The 25,569-nt window shown below is 40.5% G+C and overlaps 2 protein-coding genes across 2 annotated transcripts in view; both read right to left on the bottom strand.

Moving 5' to 3' along the window:
• Positions 1–623: 623 nt before the first annotated feature.
• On the bottom strand, positions 624–21,841 carry LOC144053132 (trace amine-associated receptor 13c-like). The gene is made up of 3 exons (XM_077567234.1): positions 21,769–21,841; positions 9,514–9,556; positions 624–1,892 (listed from the first exon to the last, which is right to left on the bottom strand). Exons 1-3 carry the CDS (start codon positions 21,839–21,841, stop codon positions 1,094–1,096), a joined length of 915 nt encoding a protein of 304 aa, XP_077423360.1. The 3' UTR covers positions 624–1,093.
• agbl1 (AGBL carboxypeptidase 1) overlaps positions 21,626–25,569 on the bottom strand; it is a 37,695-nt gene continuing 33,751 nt past the window's right edge. Inside the window, exons 25-26 of the mRNA XM_077568459.1 lie at positions 24,800–24,954; positions 21,626–22,951 (exon numbers count right to left, since the gene is read on the bottom strand). Of these exons, the coding sequence (XP_077424585.1) occupies positions 22,726–22,951; positions 24,800–24,954 (381 nt within the window). The 3' untranslated portion in view covers positions 21,626–22,725. The remainder of the gene's footprint in view (positions 22,952–24,799; positions 24,955–25,569) is intronic.

The following is a 25,569-nucleotide window of genomic DNA, read 5'->3' as shown; positions in this document are numbered from 1 at the left end:
GCACTATATATAAAACATGAACTATTTATGTTTAGTATTTTTTTTTAATATTTCTGAGTTTAAGTGATGTTGCATATTGTGTTCAGTACATGTATACACACAGTGTGTGTGTGTGTGTGTGTGTGTGTGTGTGTGTGTGTGTGTGTGTGTGTGTGTGTGTGTGTGTGTGTGTGTGCGTGCGTGTGTGTTTGTGAGGGTTGTATTGGATGTCCTGGCTAAATGACTGGTATGTAATGTGGTCCCACCGTTCTTTCAGTCTCATGGAATAAATCACATTTAACAAAATTTTCCCTGTGTAGTTATACATGGCAGTTATATGATGTATAAATTATAAAACACACTACAGACGAAAAAAAAAATCCAAGTGCTTCCACACTTAACTGTCTAGTTGTTCAAGTGTATTCCCCCCCACTGAGTGTCACTCGTGTTTAGGGTCCCTGGTCTAATGACTGATGTGCAATATTGTGCACAGTTCTTCATTTATCATGTGGAATGTATTCAACAAAACATTATGACCTGTGCAGTTAATGTACAGCATTTGGGCAATGGCATAGTACTGTAAGTTTATACCATTTAGTCTAAAGTATCAATGACAAATTTGCAGCAATAATCCACATCCAGTCTAATGTGAGATTTTAATTTTATTAAAGCAGGTTGGTGGGCAGGTGAAGGGACCACATGTCGAGTGATTGGACGGGTGAGCTGCCCAAGAAAAACGTGTGAGGAACAGTAGACAGGGAGATAGGGAAATGCAAATACAGGGGGGCATAGTGGAGTTCTTGTTGGTTAGGGCCAAGAGTCTTTGTTGCAGAAGAAATCTGATATTTCTGTAGGGTGGGATTAAATCAAGAAGGTAAAGGGCTCTGGCGAGAAAGGTGACAGACGGTGATTAAATCAGGTGGACGTGTGAGCAGATTGTATGGTGACATGATCTCCATATGAACTCAGATTTTCCTCCTCAGTATGTTATAAATTACACTGCAAAAAAATCCAAACACAACCAATGAGATTAACGTTATGACATATCAACAGGAGAGACAAGCAAAGCAACATTTTAAATAACGATCACCTTTTAAACTGCTGCTGGTCTACATTAGGTTAGCCCCCCCCAGGAGGCAGGCTGCAATATGCGCAGAGTGACGATGCGTTTAACAGATCTCCGAAACCACGGGTATAACCACGCATATATCAATGGGTTCACACAGGAGTTCAGGTAATAAACATTGAGCACAAACGAGGCACTCGGCAAGTTGTCAGCAACAAGCATTACGCAGTAGTACGGACAAAAGCACATCAAGAAGACCAGAACCAGAACCCCGAGAGTCCTGGCCGCCTTCAACTCAGATTTCTTTGCTCTCAAAGGGAGAGAACGTTTGCCACCCGTAACACGAGAGTGCATGGCTCGTGCCTGAGACACAGCGGCCACAAACACTCTTGTGTACAGAGTGACGATGATGCTGAGAGGGAGGATGAAAGTGACAACCAGATCAAAAACTGCTGCGGTGTAGCCAATGTGAATAACACACTCTCCATAGCAGGACGCATACTTCCCAGGATGCATCAGATCGTCCTTTGTTAAGATGCCGCTCAAAAAGAGAGAGAAGAACCAGCAGAAACAAACACAAAGTTGAACTCGCTTCACAGTGACTTTGACATTGTAATGCAGAGGTTGGCAAATCGCCATGTAACGGTCAGCTGACAGCAGCACCATGTTTCCTACCGAGGCAGACGTCACCGTAAAGGAGGCAAAATTATACACAGAACAGAGAATATCACTGTGAGTCCAGCATGATTTTTTCAGGTAGATCTCACCAGGCCACACCAAGAGGCCAACCAGGAGGTCGCAGACGGCCAGAGACAGGAGGAGGATGTTGGTGGGACTGTGGAGCTGCCTGCACACAAGTCAACCAACAAGCTGTTGAAACCACCCCAAATGCAAAACATCCACAGACAAAATACACAGACGAGTACTTGGATCAAGTCACAATGTATGCATTTTCTCGGTATCCTTGAGAGAAATGAGACAATAACAGTCACAAACAGCCTGAAATCACATCAATTCAACTAATTTGATTAGGTCAAAGGTTAGGGTTTGAAAGCAATATGTGCCTGAAGTGGGAGATTGAGGAGATGACGAGCAGGTTAAGCAGCACAGTGAGGATGCAGATGAAGTAGAGTAGAACACTCCAAAATACACCTTCAGACCAACCAGACGAGAGCTTCCGGCAGGAGATGTTGGCCAACTGTGGAAAGCAGAGTTCCGATTGCTCCTCGCCCTCCATCGTCAGGAAGAAGAGACGGACGGGAGGATGGAGCTCGGGTGGATTTTTTCTTCAAGGTGCTTCCTTTATCTGCACCGGTGACTTTGGCCCTCCCTTTGCCAGTGTTGCACTTCATCTTCAACTTTCCTCTGATTGGTCCGCATCTTAGCCCCTTGGCTATGTTTGCTAACTCAATAATGGTAGTTATGGTTGTGATCAGGGTTACTGTCTAGCCAAGAGCTGTCAATGTCCTTTTTGAGTTTTGTTGTTGTTGTAAATACCAGCTGTCTCTCTGACAATTATTTTATTATATTTCTGTTTTGCTTTGACTTGCAAGTAAAAGTTTGAGATACGCGCCCAACAAGCCATAATTTCGCAATGCTCGACTTAATTTAGCCTCACGCTAACAGTCGTAAAAGACATTGAAAAATGTAATTAATGGTTTAAGAATCCTTAAGCCCGTATCCCACTGATGGGACGAATGTTTACGAAGCTAGCGAATGTTGATTTCTCGTCAGGTTTCGTTTAAGGTTGCAATGTTCACTAAGCGTCCATAAGACGTTGTCCTAATTTTTCAATGTTTTGTTTTTTGTTTTTGATGGAAAAACTATATACGTTATCTCATTTAAACACATATAACCTGTGTATTCATAATGAGAAATTACTTATTAAACCTAGTGTAACAAGAAGGTATTAGAATGTTGTTTTATGTTGTTCTTTAAATAAGGAAGAAAGCGTGTAAAGGGAAGTGTTTTGGAATTTCCCCAATTTACTTGCCTGCAACTGGAATTCCTTTGTCAGCTTGTAAAACACAGCGTATTTAGAGACAATAATAACCAAGGCTTTACTGGTCAGAAGTCATTGGAATAAATCAAAGAAATGACCTTCTCCTTTTACAAAAGAAAAGTTTGAACTCAGTCTGTGTGTGTTCTTCATCTTGTCTCCAAGTGGATTTTCTGCTTTGACTTTGACACTTGTTGCAAGGAAATTTTGAATATCTTCAAAATGTCCTTGTGACAAGAAAAAAAAACATGAAAACTGTTGGCAAACGCTTAGTGAACATTAAAAACTTGAAAGAAGCCCGACACAAAATCAACATTTGCTAGCTTTGCAAACATTCGCCCTTCATTGGGATATGGGCTAACACTCTTTTAAAAACACACACAAACGGAAACACACTGAGGCAAAACATCTAAACAGACGCAACGTTTAAATAACAAACAAAAAAAAACAGAAGGGGTAAAGAAAAAGAAAAGGGGCAAAAAGAAAGGGTGTTGAGTGATGTGCTCTCATTTTATTTGTTCATATTGTCTTTTTGCGAGTGTACAATGACGTGAAGCCTCGAATAAATACATGGACTTAGCACCTTCTGAAGCACGTTTACGTCCGTCGCTCGAGGTGAGTACAGATGGACGGATGTTTCTGTTCTCCAACACAGCTGATATATGATCAGCTCATCAGTAAGCTCTGCATAAGCCTGATAATGATCCTGCTGATTGCAATCAGCTTGTGTTGGAAGAGGGAAACCTCCAAAACCTGCAGGACTGCGGCCCTCGACGACCGGAGTTTGACACCTATGGTTTAGAAGTGGTTAGGGTTGACACTATATTTTAAAAAGTTACATCTTTCCAGCATACTAAAGATTTAACTAGAAACATTTCCGTGGAAATTTTGAATGGGACTGCTGACTCTTGCAAGGTGGAAAGACGCATGTAGTACTTTAAGCAATAGTAGTAGTAGTAGGACTTTTAGTAGTAGCAAGTACCTGTAGTAGTATTAGCAGTAAGTACTAGTACTTGTACTTGTAGTAGTATTAGTAGTACTTGTAGTTGTAGTAATTTTAGTAGTAGTCAAATGGCCAAGATGGCCGCTGACCTGGGTGGGCGAGGGGGAGAGAGTCTTTGGCGTACCTCAGTGGTGTCCAAACTCGGTCCTCGGGGGCCGGTAGTCCCGCAGGTTTTGGATATTTCTCTCCTCCAACACAGCTGAAGCTCATCAGCAAGCTCTACTAAGCCTGATAACAATCCTGTTGATTGAAACAGGTGCGTTGGAGCAGGGAAACCTCCAAAACCTGCAGGACTACCGGCCCCCGAGGACCGAGTTTGGACACCACTGGCGTACCTAATCAATTGGCCAAGATGGCCGCCGCCCTGGGCAAGCGGAGTGCCGAGAATCCTGGGCGTACCTAATCAATTGGCCAAGATGACCACTGCCCTGGGCGAGCGGAGTGGCGAGAATCCTGGGCGCACCTAATCAATTAGCCAAGGTAGTAGTAGTAGTAATAGTATTTGCAATAGTAGTAGTCGTACATAGGCCAAGCCTTGAGTACACATAGAAAAAATAGGGTGAGTTGAGCTCAACAGTGATAGAGATGATTGGCTGAGGCAGTTGCTATGCAGAAGTGAGAGACCAGGCAGCATAGCTAAAAAAGCACTATTTAAATAGCAGTCCATTCCATTGCATTAAAAAAAAAATAATAATAATGTTGTGTTTTTTTAAAGAAATGTATTTTAAAAAATTGAAATAAGCTTAACAGTTTAAAATTTAAACGATTGGAATTGGTCAAGAAATGTGGAAATTAACCATAATCAACATAAACTAAAAGTATCTTACTGTCGCTTTAAGAAACATGCACATTCACGCACACACATTTGACTTTAACATGTTGGAGACATCACGCACACACATTCCACTGAAATGTATGAGAAACGCTTACCTCAAACAAAAGCCTCTCACGACTTAATGGTTGAAGATGCAGATTCCAGAAAGGGCTTGTTAGAATGGCAAGGGTTTGGGGAACGCGAGCATGTTCAAATTTTTTTAATCGGATGAAAAATAACCAAATTAGAGCAGGTTGAAAACTTTTGATTTTTAAAAAATTAAGAGAAAAAGGTGACCAAATTAACATGGAAAAGATAGGCGAAAAAGTTTGACTTCTCCTCGCTTAAAGTAAAAAAAAAAAAAAAAGGTACTAAATGACACCTAATAATAATAAAATAAAAGTGGGTTTGTCTGAAAGAAGACTCTTGTGACTACAAAATGTGCGAATTTGATGTTTAGTGAGCAAAGATTGTGGCCATGGTGACGAGTTGAAATGAAACTTTACGAAATAATATTTTGTTTCTCTTCACTCTCACGTTAATTGCTCCACTCTGACAGACGCAATACACACCAATGTTAAAAGGCTATTTTTGCCCCTTTCGCTCACTGTCTTTGAACCCCGCACAGGGGGGAGAGCTTGCATTCCTTAAAAAACTTTTGACACTGAGCTAAAGATGGGAAAAATTGCAACAAAATGGGCTAAAAATCATATCGGCCGGATAGCGTATGCGCGTGTAGCGTGGCTTGGAAAAAGGTGCTTGATTTTTTGACTTTTGTTCCCCTTTCCCATTCATTCCAATGGAACTTTTTGGGGGAGTTTTGGGGGAATTGCGTCGCCATGGTAACTCGGGATTCCAAGAAAAGTAATGCCGCAGCGAGTCAGATGGAGCCGCATCGTTTGATATCTCATTCATGCCGGTGCGATCTATGGTACGGGCCGCATTTTTGCGGAAAAATCTGTGGAAGATAATATAATAAAACTAGAAAAATTCCCGCGGAAATTTTGAATGGGACTGCTGACTCTTTGGTAATGAGCTGAACAGTTTAAAATTTAAACGACTGCAATCGGTCAAGAAATGTGGAAGTTAACCATAAACAACATCAACTAAAAGTATCTCACTGTCCCTGAAAATGTATTTAAAAAAATGTAAATGAGCTGAACAGTTTAAAATTGAAATGACTGGAATCGGTCAAGAAATGTGTAAATTAACCATAATCTAAAAATATGTCACTGTCACTTTAAGAGCGCACATCCATTTTTGACTTGGAGCCGTCACGCGCCCCACATTCCATTGAGATTGCATGAGAGAAGCACCCCTTCAACAAAAACCTCTCACGACTTAACGGTTGAAGATACAGATTCAAGAAATGACTCGTTAGAACGGCAAGGGTTTGAGGAACACGAGCATGTTCTCATTTTCTTAAACGGATAAAAAATGACCAAATGAGAGCAGGTTGAAAACTTATGATTTATCAGAAATGGAGAGAGCAAGGCGCCTGAAATTAACATGTAAAAGACAGGCGAATTAGTCCGACTTCTCTTGCTTAAGGTGAAAATAAAGGTACTAAATGACACCTTAGCCAAATAAAAGTTAGTTTGTCTGAAAGAAGACACTCGTGACTACAAAATGTGAGAATTTGACGTCTAGTGACAAAAGATAGTTGCCATGGTGACGAGTTGAAGTGACGTCACGCACCCACATTGCATTGAGATTGAATGAGAGACGCACACCTCAAAGAAGAGCCTCTCACGACTTAACGGTTGAAGATACAGATTCAAGAAATGGCTCGTTAGAACGGCAAGGGTTTGGGGAACACGAGCATGTTCTCATTTTCTTAATCGGATAAAAAATGACCAAATGAGAGCAGGTTGAAAACTTATGATTTATCAGAAATGGAGAGAGCAAGGCGCCTGAAATTAACATGTAAAAGACAGGCGAATTAGTCCGACTTCTCTTGCTTAAGGTGAAAATAAAGGTACTAAATGACACCTTAGCCAAATAAAAGTTAGTTTGTCTGAAAGAAGACACTCGTGACTACAAAATGTGAGAATTTGACGTCTAGTGACAAAAGATTGTGGCAGTGGTGACGAGTTGAAGTGAAATTTTTTCTAATACATTATTTGGTTCCCGGCACTGGATGGCTAATTAGCCAACAGAGTGTGTGAGAAAGCTAATTCAGCCACTGTCTTTGAACCCGAACAGGGGGGGGGGCTTTCATTCCTTAAAAAAGATTTCGACACTGAGCTAAAGATGGGAAAAATTCCTACAAAATGAGCTAAAATTCGTATCGGTCGGATAACGTATGCGCGCGCAGCGTGTCTTGGAAAAAGGTGCTTGAAGTGTGATTTTTTTCCCATTCATTCCCAATGGGGAGTTAATTTGGGAGTTTTTTGGGAATAGCGTCGCCAAGGTAACTGGGAATTCTTAGAAAAATAATAGCGCAGCGAGTCAGATCGAGCCGCATCGTTTGATACCTCATTTGTGCCGGTGCGATGTACGGTACGGGCCGCATTTTAGCGGAAAAATCGCTGGAATAATATATAATAACTAGAAAAATTCCCGCGGAAATTTTGAATGGGACTGCTGACTCTTGCAAGGTGGAAACATGCATGTACTGTATGTAGTACTTGTAGACATAGTAGTAGTAGTAGTATAGTAGTAGCACTTAGATACCTAATCAATTGGCCAAAATGGCCGCCGCCCTGGGCGAGCAGAGTGGCGAGCAGAGTGGCGAGAATCCTGGGCGTACCTAATCAATTGGCCAAAATAGCCGCCGCCCTGAGCGAGCAAAGTGGCGAGAATCCTTGGCGTACCTAATCAATTGGCCAAGATGGCCGCCGCCCCGGGTGGGCGGAGGGTAGAGAATCCTTGGCGACGCTAATTAATTGGCCAAAATGGCCGCCGCCCTGGGCGAGCGGAGTGGCGAGAATCCTGGGCGTACCTAATCAATTGGCCAAAATGGCCGCCGCCCTGAGCAAGCGAAGTGGCGAGAATCCTTGCCGTAGCTAATGAATTGGCCAAGATGGCCGTCGCCCTGGGCGAGCGGAGTGGCGAGAATCCTGGGAATACCTAATCAATTGGCCAAGATGGCCGCCGACCCGGGTGGTCGAGGGGGAGAGAGTCCTTGGCGTACCTAAAAAAAAAAAAAAGCTGCTTGATCTGATTTGATCACTTTCGTTTTCCCATTCATTCCCAATGGGGACTTAATTTGGGAATAGCGTCGCCATGGTAACTCGGAATTCTTAGAAAAATAATAGCGCAGCGAGTCAGATGGAGCCGCATCGTTTGATACCTCATTTGTCCCGGTGCGATCTACGGTACGGGCTGAATTTTTGCGGAAAAATCGTGGAAGATGAAATAATAATAGTAATACTAGAAAAATTCCCGCGGAAATTTTGAATGGGACTGCTGACTCTTTGGTAATGAGCTGAACAGTTTAAAATTTAAACCACTGGAATCGCTCAAGAAATGTGGAAGTTAACCATAATCAACATCAACTAAAAGTATCTCACTGTCCCTGAACATGTATTTAAAAAAATGTAAATGAGCTGAACAGTTTAAAATTTAAATGACTGGAATCGGTCAAGAAATGTGGAAGTTAACCATAATCTAAAAATATGTCACTGTCACTTTAAGAGCACATACATTTTTGACTTGGAGCCGTCACGCGCCCCACATTGCATTGAGATCGCATGAGAGAAGCACCCCTTGTACAAAAGCCTCTCACGACTTAACGGTTGAAGATACAGATTCAAGAAATGGCTCGTTAGAACGGCAAGGGTTTGGGGAACACGAGCATGTTCTCATTTTCTTAATCGGATAAAAAATGACCAAATGAGAGCAGGTTGAAAACTTATGATTTATCAGAAATGGAGAGAGGAAGGCGCCTGAAATTAACATGTACAAGACAGGCGAATTAGTCCGACTTCTCTTGCTTAAGGTGAAAATAAAGGTACTAAATGACACCTTAGCCAAATAAAAGTTAGTTTGTCTGAAAGAAGACACTCGTGACTACAAAATGTGAGAATTTGACGTCTAGTGACAAAAGATCGTTGCCATGGTGACGAGTTGAAGTGACGTCACGCACCCACATTGCATTGAGATCGCATGAGAGAAGCACCCCTTGTACAAAAGCCTCTCACGACTTAACGGTTGAAGATACAGATTCAAGAAAGGGCTCGTTAGAACGGCAAGGGTTTGGGGAACACGAGCATGTTCTCCGAAATCCCTCATTGGCGCCGCTTCGCTACACCGTCGACACGCCACTCAACCCCCCCCCCCCCCCCCCACGTCGACGACAGACGAGACAAAAGCCTTACTGTATATTGTAGCAACGAGAGATGTACACAATTGAGATTTAGAGCCTACTCAAACTTTTCTTAGTTTTTTTTTACTGCACATTAAAACTTTAATGTAACATCTGCTAGCTCTTTGCTAGCGCTAGCAGGTGCAGCTAGCATGTAGGCTACCATCTCTAGCACTTAACTTTTCCAATCTTGTTAAAACAGCAACATAACGTTCAAACACATCAAATACGTTTCAATACATCGCCAGTATTAACGTGATGTAGTTTAGGATGGGGAAAACTTGCAAAATCACACTTATTTAGCATTATTCACCAGACTACAAACAATTGCCTTGCAACTTACCTCAGACGAGATGAAATGGGAGGAGTAGGTTCTCGAGAAACTTCTAATTGGTGTCATTAAAGCGTCTCTCATTGGCCACAGCACAGACAAGCAGAAAACGAACCAATCAGGGAAAAGAGAGAAGACTAGATCCAACTATCATCAAGATTGGTTGCATTCCATTGAGATTGTATGACAGACGCACCCCTGGAACAAAAGCCTCTCACGACTTAACTCTTCAAGATACAGATTCAAGAAATGGCTTGTTAGAACGGCAAGGGTTTGGGGAACACGAGCATGTTGTAATTTTTTTAATCGGATGAAAAATGACCAAATGAGAGCAGGTTGAAAATGTATGATTTATCCGAAATGAAGAGGAAAAAAACACCCAAATTAACATGGAAGAGATTGGCGAGAGAGTCCAATTTCTCTTCGCTTAAAGGGAAAATAAAGGTACTAAATGACACCTTAGCCAAATAAAAGTTAGTTTGTCTGAAAGAAGACACTCGTGACTACAAAATGTGAGAATTTGACGTCTAGTGACAAAAGATTGTGGCAGTGGTGACGAGTTGAAGTGAAATTTTTTCTAATACATTATTTGGTTCCCGGCACTGGATGGCTAATTAGCCAACAGAGTGTGTGAGAAAGCTAATTCAGCTACTGTCTTTGAACCCGAACAGGGGGGGGGGGCTTTCATTCCTTAAAAAAGATTTCGACACTGAGCTAAAGATGGGACAAATTCCTACAAAATGAGCTAAAATTCGTATCGGTCGGATAACGTATGCGCGCGCAGCGTGTCTTGGAAAAAGGTGCTTGAAGTGTGATTTTTTCCCATTCATTCCCAAAGGGGAGTTAATTTGGGAGTTTTTTGGGAATAGCGTCGCCAAGGTAACTGGGAATTCTTAGAAAAATAATAGCGCAGCGAGTCAGATCGAGCCGCATCGTTTGATACCTCATTTGTGCCGGTGCGATGTACGGTACGGGCCGCATTTTAGCGGAAAAATCGTGGAATAATATATAATAATAACAACAAGAAAAACTAGAAAAATTCCCGCGGAAATTTTGAATGGGACTGCTGACTCTTGCAAGGTGGAAACATGCATGTACTGTATGTAGTACTTGTAGACATAGTAGTAGTAGTAGTATAGTAGTAGCACTTAGATACCTAATCAATTGGCCAAAATGGCCGCCGCCCTGGGCGAGCAGAGTGGCGAGCAGAGTGGCGAGAATCCTGGGCGTACCTAATCAATTGGCCAAAATAGCCGCCGCCCTGAGCGAGCAAAGTGGCGAGAATCCTTGGCGTACCTAATCAATTGGCCAAGATGGCCGCCGCCCCGGGTGGGCGGAGGGTAGAGAATCCTTGGCGACGCTAATTAATTGGCCAAAATGGCCGCCGCCCTGGGCGAGCGGAGTGGCGAGAATCCTGGGCGTACCTAATCAATTGGCCAAAATGGCCGCCGCCCTGAGCAAGCGAAGTGGCGAGAATCCTTGCCGTAGCTAATGAATTGGCCAAGATGGCCGTCGCCCTGGGCGAGCGGAGTGGCGAGAATCCTGGGAATACCTAATCAATTGGCCAAGATGGCCGCCGACCCGGGTGGTCGAGGGGGAGAGAGTCCTTGGCGTACCTAAAAAAAAAAAAAAGCTGCTTGATCTGATTTGATCACTTTCGTTTTCCCATTCATTCCCAATGGGGACTTAATTTGGGAATAGCGTCGCCATGGTAACTCGGAATTCTTAGAAAAATAATAGCGCAGCGAGTCAGATGGAGCCGCATCGTTTGATACCTCATTTGTCCCGGTGCGATCTACGGTACGGGCTGAATTTTTGCGGAAAAATCGTGGAAGATGAAATAATAATAGTAATACTAGAAAAATTCCCGCGGAAATTTTGAATGGGACTGCTGACTCTTTGGTAATGAGCTGAACAGTTTAAAATTTAAACCACTGGAATCGCTCAAGAAATGTGGAAGTTAACCATAATCAACATCAACTAAAAGTATCTCACTGTCCCTGAACATGTATTTAAAAAAATGTAAATGAGCTGAACAGTTTAAAATTTAAATGACTGGAATCGGTCAAGAAATGTGGAAGTTAACCATAATCTAAAAATATGTCACTGTCACTTTAAGAGCACATACATTTTTGACTTGGAGCCGTCACGCGCCCCACATTGCATTGAGATCGCATGAGAGAAGCACCCCTTGTACAAAAGCCTCTCACGACTTAACGGTTGAAGATACAGATTCAAGAAATGGCTCGTTAGAACGGCAAGGGTTTGGGGAACACGAGCATGTTCTCATTTTCTTAATCGGATAAAAAATGACCAAATGAGAGCAGGTTGAAAACTTATGATTTATCAGAAATGGAGAGAGGAAGGCGCCTGAAATTAACATGTACAAGACAGGCGAATTAGTCCGACTTCTCTTGCTTAAGGTGAAAATAAAGGTACTAAATGACACCTTAGCCAAATAAAAGTTAGTTTGTCTGAAAGAAGACACTCGTGACTACAAAATGTGAGAATTTGACGTCTAGTGACAAAAGATCGTTGCCATGGTGACGAGTTGAAGTGACGTCACGCACCCACATTGCATTGAGATCGCATGAGAGAAGCACCCCTTGTACAAAAGCCTCTCACGACTTAACGGTTGAAGATACAGATTCAAGAAAGGGCTCGTTAGAACGGCAAGGGTTTGGGGAACACGAGCATGTTCTCCGAAATCCCTCATTGGCGCCGCTTCGCTACACCGTCGACACGCCACTCAACCCCCCCCCCCCCCCCCACGTCGACGACAGACGAGACAAAAGCCTTACTGTATATTGTAGCAACGAGAGATGTACACAATTGAGATTTAGAGCCTACTCAAACTTTTCTTAGTTTTTTTTTACTGCACATTAAAACTTTAATGTAACATCTGCTAGCTCTTTGCTAGCGCTAGCAGGTGCAGCTAGCATGTAGGCTACCATCTCTAGCACTTAACTTTTCCAATCTTGTTAAAACAGCAACATAACGTTCAAACACATCAAATACGTTTCAATACATCGCCAGTATTAACGTGATGTAGTTTAGGATGGGGAAAACTTGCAAAATCACACTTATTTAGCATTATTCACCAGACTACAAACAATTGCCTTGCAACTTACCTCAGACGAGATGAAATGGGAGGAGTAGGTTCTCGAGAAACTTCTAATTGGTGTCATTAAAGCGTCTCTCATTGGCCACAGCACAGACAAGCAGAAAACGAACCAATCAGGGAAAAGAGAGAAGACTAGATCCAACTATCATCAAGATTGGTTGCATTCCATTGAGATTGTATGACAGACGCACCCCTGGAACAAAAGCCTCTCACGACTTAACTCTTCAAGATACAGATTCAAGAAATGGCTTGTTAGAACGGCAAGGGTTTGGGGAACACGAGCATGTTGTAATTTTTTTAATCGGATGAAAAATGACCAAATGAGAGCAGGTTGAAAATGTATGATTTATCCGAAATGAAGAGGAAAAAAACACCCAAATTAACATGGAAGAGATTGGCGAGAGAGTCCAATTTCTCTTCGCTTAAAGGGAAAATAAAGGTACTAAATGACACCTTAGCCAAATAAAAGTTAGTTTGTCTGAAAGAAGACACTCGTGACTACAAAATGTGAGAATTTGACGTCTAGTGACAAAAGATTGTGGCAGTGGTGACGAGTTGAAGTGAAATTTTTTCTAATACATTATTTGGTTCCCGGCACTGGATGGCTAATTAGCCAACAGAGTGTGTGAGAAAGCTAATTCAGCTACTGTCTTTGAACCCGAACAGGGGGGGGGGGCTTTCATTCCTTAAAAAAGATTTCGACACTGAGCTAAAGATGGGACAAATTCCTACAAAATGAGCTAAAATTCGTATCGGTCGGATAACGTATGCGCGCGCAGCGTGTCTTGGAAAAAGGTGCTTGAAGTGTGATTTTTTCCCATTCATTCCCAAAGGGGAGTTAATTTGGGAGTTTTTTGGGAATAGCGTCGCCAAGGTAACTGGGAATTCTTAGAAAAATAATAGCGCAGCGAGTCAGATCGAGCCGCATCGTTTGATACCTCATTTGTGCCGGTGCGATGTACGGTACGGGCCGCATTTTAGCGGAAAAATCGTGGAATAATATATAATAATAACAACAAGAAAAATAAACCACTGTCCTAGGTAGAATAACAATATGTGCCTGCTTGCTTCGCAAAGCAGTCCCATAATAAACCACTGTCCTAGGTAGAATAACAATATGTGCCTGCTTGCTTCGCAAAGCAGTCCCATAACTAGAAAAATTCCCGCGGAAATTTTGAATGGGACTGCTGACTCTTTGGTAATGAGCTGAACAGTTTAAAATTTAAACCACTGGAATCGCTCAAGAAATGTGGAAGTTAACCATAATCAACATCAACTAAAAGTATCTCACTGTCCCTGAACATGTATTTAAAAAAATGTAAATGAGCTGAACAGTTTAAAATTTAAATGACTGGAATCGGTCAAGAAATGTGGAAGTTAACCATAATCTAAAAATATGTCACTGTCACTTTAAGAGCACATACATTTTTGACTTGGAGCCGTCACGCGCCCCACATTGCATTGAGATCGCATGAGAGAAGCAGCCCTTGTACAAAAGCCTCTCACGACTTAACGGTTGAAGATACAGATTCAAGAAATGGCTCGTTAGAACGGCAAGGGTTTGGGGAACACGAGCATGTTCTCATTTTCTTAATCGGATAAAAAATGACCAAATGAGAGCAGGTTGAAAACTTATGATTTATCAGAAATGGAGAGAGGAAGGCGCCTGAAATTAACATGTACAAGACAGGCGAATTAGTCCGACTTCTCTTGCTTAAGGTGAAAATAAAGGTACTAAATGACACCTTAGCCAAATAAAAGTTAGTTTGTCTGAAAGAAGACACTCGTGACTACAAAATGTGAGAATTTGACGTCTAGTGACAAAAGATCGTTGCCATGGTGACGAGTTGAAGTGACGTCACGCACCCACATTGCATTGAGATCGCATGAGAGAAGCACCCCTTGTACAAAAGCCTCTCACGACTTAACGGTTGAAGATACAGATTCAAGAAAGGGCTCGTTAGAACGGCAAGGGTTTGGGGAACACGAGCATGTTCTCATTTTCTTAATCGGATAAAAAATGACCAAATGAGAGCAGGTTGAAAACTTATGATTTATTCGAAATGAAGAGGAAGAAGTCGCCCAAATTAACATGGGAGAGATAGGCGAGAGAGTCCAACTTCTACTCGCTTAAAGGGAAAATAAAGGTACTAAATGACACCTTAACCAAATAAAAGTTAGTTTGTCTGAAAGAAGACACTCGTGACTACAAAATGTGAGAATTTGACGTCTAGTGACAAAAGATTGTGGCAGTGGTGACGAGTTGAAGTGAAATTTTTTCTAATACATTATTTGGTTCCCGGCACTGGATGGCTAATTAGCCAACAGAGTGTGTGAGAAAGCTAATTCAGCCACTGTCTTTGAACCCGAACAGGGGGGGGGGCTTTCATTCCTTAAAAAAGATTTCGACACTGAGCTAAAGATGGGACAAATTCCTACAAAATGAGCTAAAATTCGTATCGGTCGGATAACGTATACGCGCGCAGCGTGTCTTGGAAAAAGGTGCTTGAAGTGTGATTTTTTCCCATTCATTCCCAATGGGGAGTTAATTTGGGAGTTTTTTGGGAATAGCGTCGCCAAGGTAACTGGGAATTCTTAGAAAAATAATAGCGCAGCGAGTCAGATCGAGCCGCATCGTTTGATACCTCATTTGTGCCGGTGCGATGTACGGTACGGGCCGCATTTTAGCGGAAAAATCGTGGAATAATATATAATAATAACAACAAGAAAAATAAACCACTGTCCTAGGTAGAATAACAATATGTGCCTGCTTGCTTCGCAAAGCAGTCCCATAACAAGAAAAACTAGAAAAATTCCCGCGGAAATTTTGAATGGGACTGCTGACTCTTGCAAGGTGGAAACATGCATGTACTGTATGTAGTACTTGTAGACATAGTAGTAGTAGTAGTATAGTAGTAGCACTTAGATACCTAATCAATTGGCCAAAATGGCCGCCGCCCTGGGCGAGCAGAGTGGCGAGCAGAGTGGCGAGAATCCTGGGCGTACCTAATCAATTGGCCAAAATAGCCGCCGCCCTGAGCGAGCAAAGTGGCGAGAATCCTTGGCGTACCTAATCAATTGGCCAAGATGGCCGCCGCCCCGGGTGGGCGGAGGGTAGAGAATCCTTGGCGACGCTAATTAATTGGCCAAAATGGCCGCCGCCCTGGGCGAGCGGAGTGGCGAGAATCCTGGGCGTACCTAATCAATTGGCCAAAATGGCCGCCGCCCTGAGCAAGCGAAGTGGCGAGAATCCTTGCCGTAGCTAATGAATTGGCCAAGATGGCCGTCGCCCTGGGCGAGCGGAGTGGCGAGAATCCTGGGAATACCTAATCAATTGGCCAAGATGGCCGCCGACCCGGGTGGTCGAGGGGGAGAGAGTCCTTGGCGTACCTAAAAAAAAAAAAAAGCTGCTTGATCTGATTTGATCACTTTCGTTTTCCCATTCATTCCCAATGGGGACTTAATTTGGGAATAGCGTCGCCATGGTAACTCGGAATTCTTAGAAAAATAATAGCGCAGCGAGTCAGATGGAGCCGCATCGTTTGATACCTCATTTGTCCCGGTGCGATCTACGGTACGGGCTGAATTTTTGCGGAAAAATCGTGGAAGATGAAATAATAATAGTAATACTAGAAAAATTCCCGCGGAAATTTTGAATGGGACTGCTGACTCTTTGGTAATGAGCTGAACAGTTTAAAATTTAAACCACTGGAATCGCTCAAGAAATGTGGAAGTTAACCATAATCAACATCAACTAAAAGTATCTCACTGTCCCTGAACATGTATTTAAAAAAATGTAAATGAGCTGAACAGTTTAAAATTTAAATGACTGGAATCGGTCAAGAAATGTGGAAGTTAACCATAATCTAAAAATATGTCACTGTCACTTTAAGAGCACATACATTTTTGACTTGGAGCCGTCACGCGCCCCACATTGCATTGAGATCGCATGAGAGAAGCACCCCTTGTACAAAAGCCTCTCACGACTTAACGGTTGAAGATACAGATTCAAGAAATGGCTCGTTAGAACGGCAAGGGTTTGGGGAACACGAGCATGTTCTCATTTTCTTAATCGGATAAAAAATGACCAAATGAGAGCAGGTTGAAAACTTATGATTTATCAGAAATGGAGAGAGGAAGGCGCCTGAAATTAACATGTACAAGACAGGCGAATTAGTCCGACTTCTCTTGCTTAAGGTGAAAATAAAGGTACTAAATGACACCTTAGCCAAATAAAAGTTAGTTTGTCTGAAAGAAGACACTCGTGACTACAAAATGTGAGAATTTGACGTCTAGTGACAAAAGATCGTTGCCATGGTGACGAGTTGAAGTGACGTCACGCACCCACATTGCATTGAGATCGCATGAGAGAAGCACCCCTTGTACAAAAGCCTCTCACGACTTAACGGTTGAAGATACAGATTCAAGAAAGGGCTCGTTAGAACGGCAAGGGTTTGGGGAACACGAGCATGTTCTCCGAAATCCCTCATTGGCGCCGCTTCGCTACACCGTCGACACGCCACTCAACCCCCCCCCCCCCCCCCACGTCGACGACAGACGAGACAAAAGCCTTACTGTATATTGTAGCAACGAGAGATGTACACAATTGAGATTTAGAGCCTACTCAAACTTTTCTTAGTTTTTTTTTACTGCACATTAAAACTTTAATGTAACATCTGCTAGCTCTTTGCTAGCGCTAGCAGGTGCAGCTAGCATGTAGGCTACCATCTCTAGCACTTAACTTTTCCAATCTTGTTAAAACAGCAACATAACGTTCAAACACATCAAATACGTTTCAATACATCGCCAGTATTAACGTGATGTAGTTTAGGATGGGGAAAACTTGCAAAATCACACTTATTTAGCATTATTCACCAGACTACAAACAATTGCCTTGCAACTTACCTCAGACGAGATGAAATGGGAGGAGTAGGTTCTCGAGAAACTTCTAATTGGTGTCATTAAAGCGTCTCTCATTGGCCACAGCACAGACAAGCAGAAAACGAACCAATCAGGGAAAAGAGAGAAGACTAGATCCAACTATCATCAAGATTGGTTGCATTCCATTGAGATTGTATGACAGACGCACCCCTGGAACAAAAGCCTCTCACGACTTAACTCTTCAAGATACAGATTCAAGAAATGGCTTGTTAGAACGGCAAGGGTTTGGGGAACACGAGCATGTTGTAATTTTTTTAATCGGATGAAAAATGACCAAATGAGAGCAGGTTGAAAATGTATGATTTATCCGAAATGAAGAGGAAAAAAACACCCAAATTAACATGGAAGAGATTGGCGAGAGAGTCCAATTTCTCTTCGCTTAAAGGGAAAATAAAGGTACTAAATGACACCTTAGCCAAATAAAAGTTAGTTTGTCTGAAAGAAGACACTCGTGACTACAAAATGTGAGAATTTGACGTCTAGTGACAAAAGATTGTGGCAGTGGTGACGAGTTGAAGTGAAATTTTTTCTAATACATTATTTGGTTCCCGGCACTGGATGGCTAATTAGCCAACAGAGTGTGTGAGAAAGCTAATTCAGCTACTGTCTTTGAACCCGAACAGGGGGGGGGGGCTTTCATTCCTTAAAAAAGATTTCGACACTGAGCTAAAGATGGGACAAATTCCTACAAAATGAGCTAAAATTCGTATCGGTCGGATAACGTATGCGCGCGCAGCGTGTCTTGGAAAAAGGTGCTTGAAGTGTGATTTTTTCCCATTCATTCCCAAAGGGGAGTTAATTTGGGAGTTTTTTGGGAATAGCGTCGCCAAGGTAACTGGGAATTCTTAGAAAAATAATAGCGCAGCGAGTCAGATCGAGCCGCATCGTTTGATACCTCATTTGTGCCGGTGCGATGTACGGTACGGGCCGCATTTTAGCGGAAAAATCGTGGAATAATATATAATAATAACAACAAGAAAAATAAACCACTGTCCTAGGTAGAATAACAATATGTGCCTGCTTGCTTCGCAAAGCAGTCCCATAATAAACCACTGTCCTAGGTAGAATAACAATATGTGCCTGCTTGCTTCGCAAAGCAGTCCCATAATAATAACGACAAGAAAAAAATAAACCACTGTCCTAGGTAGAATAACAATATGTGCCTGCTTGCTTCGCAAAGCAGTCCCATAATTTATCAGAAATAATAAACCCGATTTTCTTAGGATAGTAATATGTGCCTGCTTTGCTTTCAGGCAGTAGCTCTGCTACTGCTTTGCTACGCAGCAGTCCCATAATAAGTCCTTTAAAGGTGTCCTAACATACGCTTTGCAGTGACAACAACAACCATCCTGGATGCCCTAATATTGTATCAAAACATTTTTGGGTGAAATTATGTCCCTGCCTTGACTTATATATTTTACAAAGAGCCTCAGCTTAGAATGTGCCCTTTAAAATGATACCAAACACAACATTATCAACCACTGATAAGTGTCTTGAACATTGCCAAAACCAGCATATGCACCAGTGTAAATTTTTTAAATTTTTTTTACAGGTAGGTCATTTACTTCATGTCATATATATTATGTCATATTTTGGGCTATGGCCCAATGACTAAGTGTTCAACCTTAAAAGGAACCCCAACTGTAATGACAAGTTAACTCTATATTATTTATTTGGTTGTTACTAACATAACTATGAGATTCATTTTTCAAAAATAAATTCCAGTTTAATACATTTTGTAGGAACTTTATTTGGACGTACATTATTATTACATTATTATTTACGTCGCAACGCATTCAGTGCGTAGTGATGTAGAATGGCGGCTAGCTCTCTGCCTAGCAATGTGAAACATCTATCAAGAAAGCAAGATAAGTCTCCGTAGCGTTCCTAAAGGGACAATCAAAGCTCTTGAATGCGTCAGGTGAATGACGAGAGCACCGCGTGGTGGAGGGTGCATGTTGTTTCTTTAGGAACCCCGACTGTAATGACAAGTTTGCTCTAAATTATTTATTTGGTTGATACCAACATAATGAAGTGTGTCTTCTGCCCAGATTTAGTCATAACTGTTTTAATTTCCTCATTTCCTCAGTAGAGCTTTGTTCTGCGGCTATATCCTTGAGTGATATCGCTATCTCTGCCAGGTTTAGTCATGACTGCATAACTTCCTCTATTCCTCAAATGATCTTTGTTATGTGTCTGGATCGTGTCCTTGAATGTTATCGTGCACGTCCGGTTAACTTCGTTGAACTGTTTACTGGAAACTGTGTGGTACCGCCCTTCAAGATAGTATAAGAATGGTGTAAGTTCTCTGTAACTTCGCACTGGTGAGAAGCTACAGCCATTGTCTGTAACTTATTTGTGCCCGGAATATTCTGTATAAAAGCTTTGAAGGAACTGTTCATCGTCTCCAGCCTGTATTCGGATAACCAACATTCTCACTACCTGAAATTAAACGAACACACGGAGGAAAAAGCTTATCCAAACAAAATGCGATCGGGAGAGTCACCCTCCCCCACGTCGTGCTCTCGTCATTCACCAGACGCATTCAAGAGTTTAGATCGTCCCTTTAGGAACGCGACGGAGACTTACCTTGCTTTCTGAATAAGCGTTTCACATTGCTCGGGAGAGAGGCAGCCGCCATTCTACATCACTACCACTGATCTGCATATAGGCCAAGACTTTTGAAGTCGCGAGGCCACCATATTGCTCCACCCATGAAACGCTTCTCGGCATACGATCCTATACATTTACACTATCAAAATTGGAGATTATTTGAGACAGTACTTAGTAGAAACAGCATGATTTATGATGTTTTAAATTTGTTAAGAGAACTTCAGACATTTTACAACTTGCCTTAAATACATGTATAAATTATAGCCTATGCTTAATAATGTTTACAGGAGGAAACTTGTATATTTTTTTGATTAAAGAATTAGCTTTCAACAAAAGATGCCTCTAAGGAATCTAAGGAACTAAGTGGGGTTCCTTTTAAGATGGTGCACACAGTTTGTGCCCCAAATTCAAGCTTTCTAAAAACATGCAATAAAATGTCGAAATAGGATGTTTATACAGTTTATCAGCAAAAAAACAAAACAAAGTCATTTAGTGTTGAGTGCCTTTAAGCTTTTTATAGTGAGCGTCTATGGGGATGGAGTTCTCTTGTACAATGCTAGTTTCCACATCGGCAAAGGTGATTTTTAGAAAATTCTTGAGTGTACAGTATACTCTGTGATCCATCTTGCTTCTAGGGCTAAATAGAAGGATCAGAAGTTGAGATCCTCAGTAATTCCGTATTTCCATTTATTTATTTATTTTTTTAAGTTCTGTTGTGTCCAGTACCCGCTATGACGTGTACCAAGAGGGAGGTGGGGGGCGTCACTATCACAAGGGGCGTTTTTTTTGTTTGTTATTTATTTATTGATTTCTCCAAAACAAATTGATGAAATTGAAAATGCAAGCTAATATCATGTTCCTGATGAAAAAATACATAAAGAGAGTGCTTGAGTGAAAAATGGGCCATCATGGCTGATGTTTCATTCCCTTTAAGGATGGGAAAGCCCTATAAAAAATGCCGATTTAGTATTTGAATAGTGAGGGCGAAGAAAGGAAGCCATTTCAAGAGTTGTTGTGGCACTTAAGGACATTGTGACCAATTTGATACTAAAATCTTTAAGTGTTATTGAATGGATATTATATTACATATATAAGAGCCCTCTACCAAACACTAAAGAAAGTAGTTAGATTGTTATTTGCTGAAAAACACTGATGTCATCGCGCTGTCAACATTGTCCAGTTGGTGAAAAACAACAAGACTTAGTCTGCTGGGAGAAACACAAACATTGCCGTGTTGTTGTTTTCACACCTCTGATTGCTAGCCGCTGTCATCATTGCACGCTAATGGGCCAAGGTGTAAAAAACACGGCTGATTGAAAGCTCCAGGGACACACCTGGCACACTTGAAATGGTATAGCTCAATGACAAGATCAATGTTTGTATATACACGGGGCATAAGAAGTTTTGACAATGTGATTTATTCCACATGAAGAACACTCCGGCAGCATTACACAACAGAAACAGTAAACACCTGCGGGCATTTCCAAGGAGGTTGGCTGCAGTCCAGTGGATTCTAAATTTCTGAATATTGTGTGCAGGTGTAGTCACAAGAACATCAAGCTGTTTACAGATGGTTTTAAAGCCTTTACCTTTAACGTGCTTGTCTATAATTATCTTTTTAAGCTGCTGAGACAACTCTCTCTTTTGCTTCCTCTGTTCCATGTTAAATGTGATAGATATCATGTCACCAAACGTTAAACATACAGTATAGGCCGACTGACTGCTTACAAATTAAAAAACTCATATTATGCTAATTACAAAATTCACTTTGATTGAACCCTATGTTCAAATTATTATAATGATCTTATTAGGTGTACCATCTTAGCATTTGATTTTCATTGGTTAATTTTCATTAAACTTTTATTTAAGATTACTATTACTATCTTTCTTTCATTAAGACGGGCAGCAACAATTTTGCTAACGTTAATTCATTCATTCATTCATTCATTCGTTAATTCATATGCATGCGAATATATCAAAAAGTCATGCAAACGCTGAGCGATAATACAAACTTAAAAAAAAGAGTAAGTCAAACCCAGATAACAACTTAAACATTATTTTTGTGAGGCAGCAGGAAGGCTTGTAATCTGCCTCTATTGAGTTTTAAATAGAATGTATAAATTAAAAAAAAAAATGCATACATGCTTTATTGTAATATTGAGTCAGTCAAGACTTTAAAAGTGTCTTTTTTGCCTTCAAACATCTTATAGATAATTCAAGCTTCTTGTGTTACTGGAACAGAAAATATCTTCAGAAATCTAATGTAGATCAATAAATAAGACAATGACCGTGACAATGCAGCACACCCAAATTATTTAAATATTCAGTGGGGCAAAGATCATGTAGAATAGTGAAGACATAGAGTAGCGGCTATTGTTACGCACTTGGGTGATATCAAAGTATCGGATTCCAGTTTATAAACAGAGCAAACTCAGTTGAGTAATGAGAGAAAAGATACTGGCGATAGTTCTCTGAAACTGCAGCTCAGCTCAAATTGGGGTCTCATTGTTGAGGGTCACGTGAGCACAGTTGTTTCATCTACAGTTTCAATGGACATCTGTGTTGTCAGGTGAGGGAGCAGGCGACTTGACTGTTGGGAATGACTGACACCATCTTTTGTTTTCTGCCATTTGTCCTTCAGCGCCACCTTCTGCATCAGTGTAGACCATGCATCCTTTTAGATCCAATTCTAAATCATTGCCATAAAGACCAGGACACGCTGTGGAATATTCAATTTCTTCAACACACGGGGGCTCGTCATCTTCAAAACAGCTGTGTAAGAGACAAAAGATGTGTTTTACATTGTCTATCACGCCAAAGACATGTTATAACTCATTTATAAATACTGAAGTACCCATTTTTACTCCTAGTGACAGTAATTTTATCCAGTTGAAGCAATCACTGTAATCTGTTGAAGCAATTAATTGGTACAGACTAAATATGTTCAACGATAACTGATTATTATACACCTTCCTTCCAAAAGTAGTTTAACCATGAGGTGTAATCCTTTCTATATTGCTGTAGATTGAAAAAAAGTTGTTGATATCAAAATATGATGCACAGTATATGTGCATATGTACTGTATGTATATGCATGCACTTATATAGGTGTGTACATAAAACTAACAAACACCAGACAGATGTCTATGAAGGAAAAACAAACATTTGTGAAGCTGAGAAGACCATTGAAGTGAGTCATAAACATGAACAACACAAATGATACTACACTAGATGCACACCACTCATTTGCAAGAAGAAGAAAGCCTGGCTAACATATATCAACAAGTATATTCATTAAATGTAATAATAATAATAATTAGGGGTGTCAAAATTAGTGTGTTAATTCTGAGTTAAAGTTCCTTTAATGCCACTATTTTTAAAGTGCTGGATTTTTGGAAATCCTGTACTGGAGGAATTCCAGTCATACCGCAGCAGATACGTCCACGTCAAAATTTAGCAGTAATAAATTCAATAATAATGCATATATTTGTGGAGACTGGGGTCAAGTTGTATTTTACAATTTTAAAAATGTGCAGAATTTAACAAGTTACTTCATGTAAAGATTAGATAGCTCTTAATATGAAACAAAAATGCACTGAGCTGTCACCAGTCTTACAAAGGCAATTATGCCATCTAGTGGCAGAATAATGACCTCAACCCAAATCTATACCATATTTTACAGTACAGTACGTCTTGTTAATTTTAACTAAATTTTATGAATTATTAATTTACTAAATCAATCACTAAAAGATGTAGTAATATTTCTACTAGTTAAACTTTTTTTTTTTTTTTGAACATTTTATACGGAGGCGTATTGCATTCACTTGGGGGGGAAAAGTCCTGTTTTTCTGACTATTTTTTTTGGGCAGCTTTGTTTTTTTGAGTATTTTTTTTTTCAGTTTAAAGAAATATATATTTTCCTCTGTTTTTCTGAATATTTTTTTTATGTTTTGCTGAATAATTTTTCCCTGTTTTATAAAATAATTATTTTTCTGTTTTTCTGAATATTTTTTTTCTGTTTTTCTGAATATTTTTTTAAAAGGGTTTTCCCTCAGAGGTTAGAGAACAAACCACAATACAGTATACACATTCATTCCTTTATTGAGAGCCAGTAAGTAAACATGACCATCTTATTGAATATGGAGGTATGCGGGAAAGTGTCCGCTTCCGCTATTAGCGAGTCTGCAACACGTCACTTGGAGTTCATTGGTAAAAAAAAAAGAAAGAAAAAAGATTACTCAGAAAAACAGAAAACCAGCTCTGTTTTTCGGAATAATTTTTTGACAGAAAAAAAATATTCAGTCCGAAAAACAGGAGTTGTTTTTTTGTTTTGTTTTTCAAGAGAATGCAATACGCTTCCGTAAACAAGATAATGAAAACTTGGGATTTTTTTTTTTTAACATTTAGAAGAACGGATCTAAAATTTGCGATTAATTACGATTAAAAATATTAATTGCCTGACACCCCTAATAATAATAACAAAAAGGAACAATAACCCTGAAAGTCAGCACAAAATGTATTCAATTTAGTTGAAAAAACTAACATATTTACCTCAGAACACACCCTTTAAATGTGAAATTAAATAATGGAATTATAAAAAAAAAATAGAGTGATATCTTACTTGTGTGACTTATGATCAAGGATGTTATGTCCTAGAGTCATGTGGCTGATAAGACTCCTGCCGTAAAGGGCCCTTGTATCACATGTCACGGAGAGCAGACTGTGGCAAAATTGCATTCCCATTTCTTCCAGCTCCCTCGTTCTTGTCTGCAGACCCTTTACACAACAAACAAAAAGGCAGTGACAAAGAGAAGTATGAACTAGTAGCACACAAGAAAATGTTCTGAATGTTACACTAACCACGTTGCAAACATTTTACAATCATCTGATTTATTAAATTCTCTCACTAATGCACACTATTGTATTTTCAGTGTTTTAGAGGGTACCATAACGGTGTGATCAAATTTTGCACGGCACAATATTGATCAACTTTATTTGAAAAAGAAAAAGTGGGAAGTTAGGTTGTAGAAATCAAATTTGCAAACTTTCTAATGGAAATATTGGAAAACAATGTGAAGAAACTGGAAATGAGCAAAATGCAGGCTAGTCTACAAAAAGTAAGACTAGTTGTTGAGGCAAATTCAAAGTTCTTCCCTGTTCAAATGAACACTCATCATGGGCATGACATTAATTATGGACTTTGGATTTTTTTTTCAGGTTAGATTTAAATTTTTCTACAGGTATTCCAGATTTAAAACAAAATGTAGGTGCATCTGTTTGTACAAATATAATGATGATTAATGACAACAAAAATTGCTCATAAGAGTTCAATTTAAGAGCTGATATCCAACCATTTCCCACTTTTTTCTTGATTAGAACACAAATCAATTA

Source organism: Vanacampus margaritifer, chromosome 6 (assembly GCF_051991255.1).
Source record: "Vanacampus margaritifer isolate UIUO_Vmar chromosome 6, RoL_Vmar_1.0, whole genome shotgun sequence".
Classification (NCBI taxonomy): Eukaryota; Metazoa; Chordata; class Actinopteri; order Syngnathiformes; family Syngnathidae; genus Vanacampus; species Vanacampus margaritifer.
The sequence above is the reverse complement of the archived record's forward strand: the minus strand, read 5'-3'. Positions and strand labels throughout refer to the sequence as shown.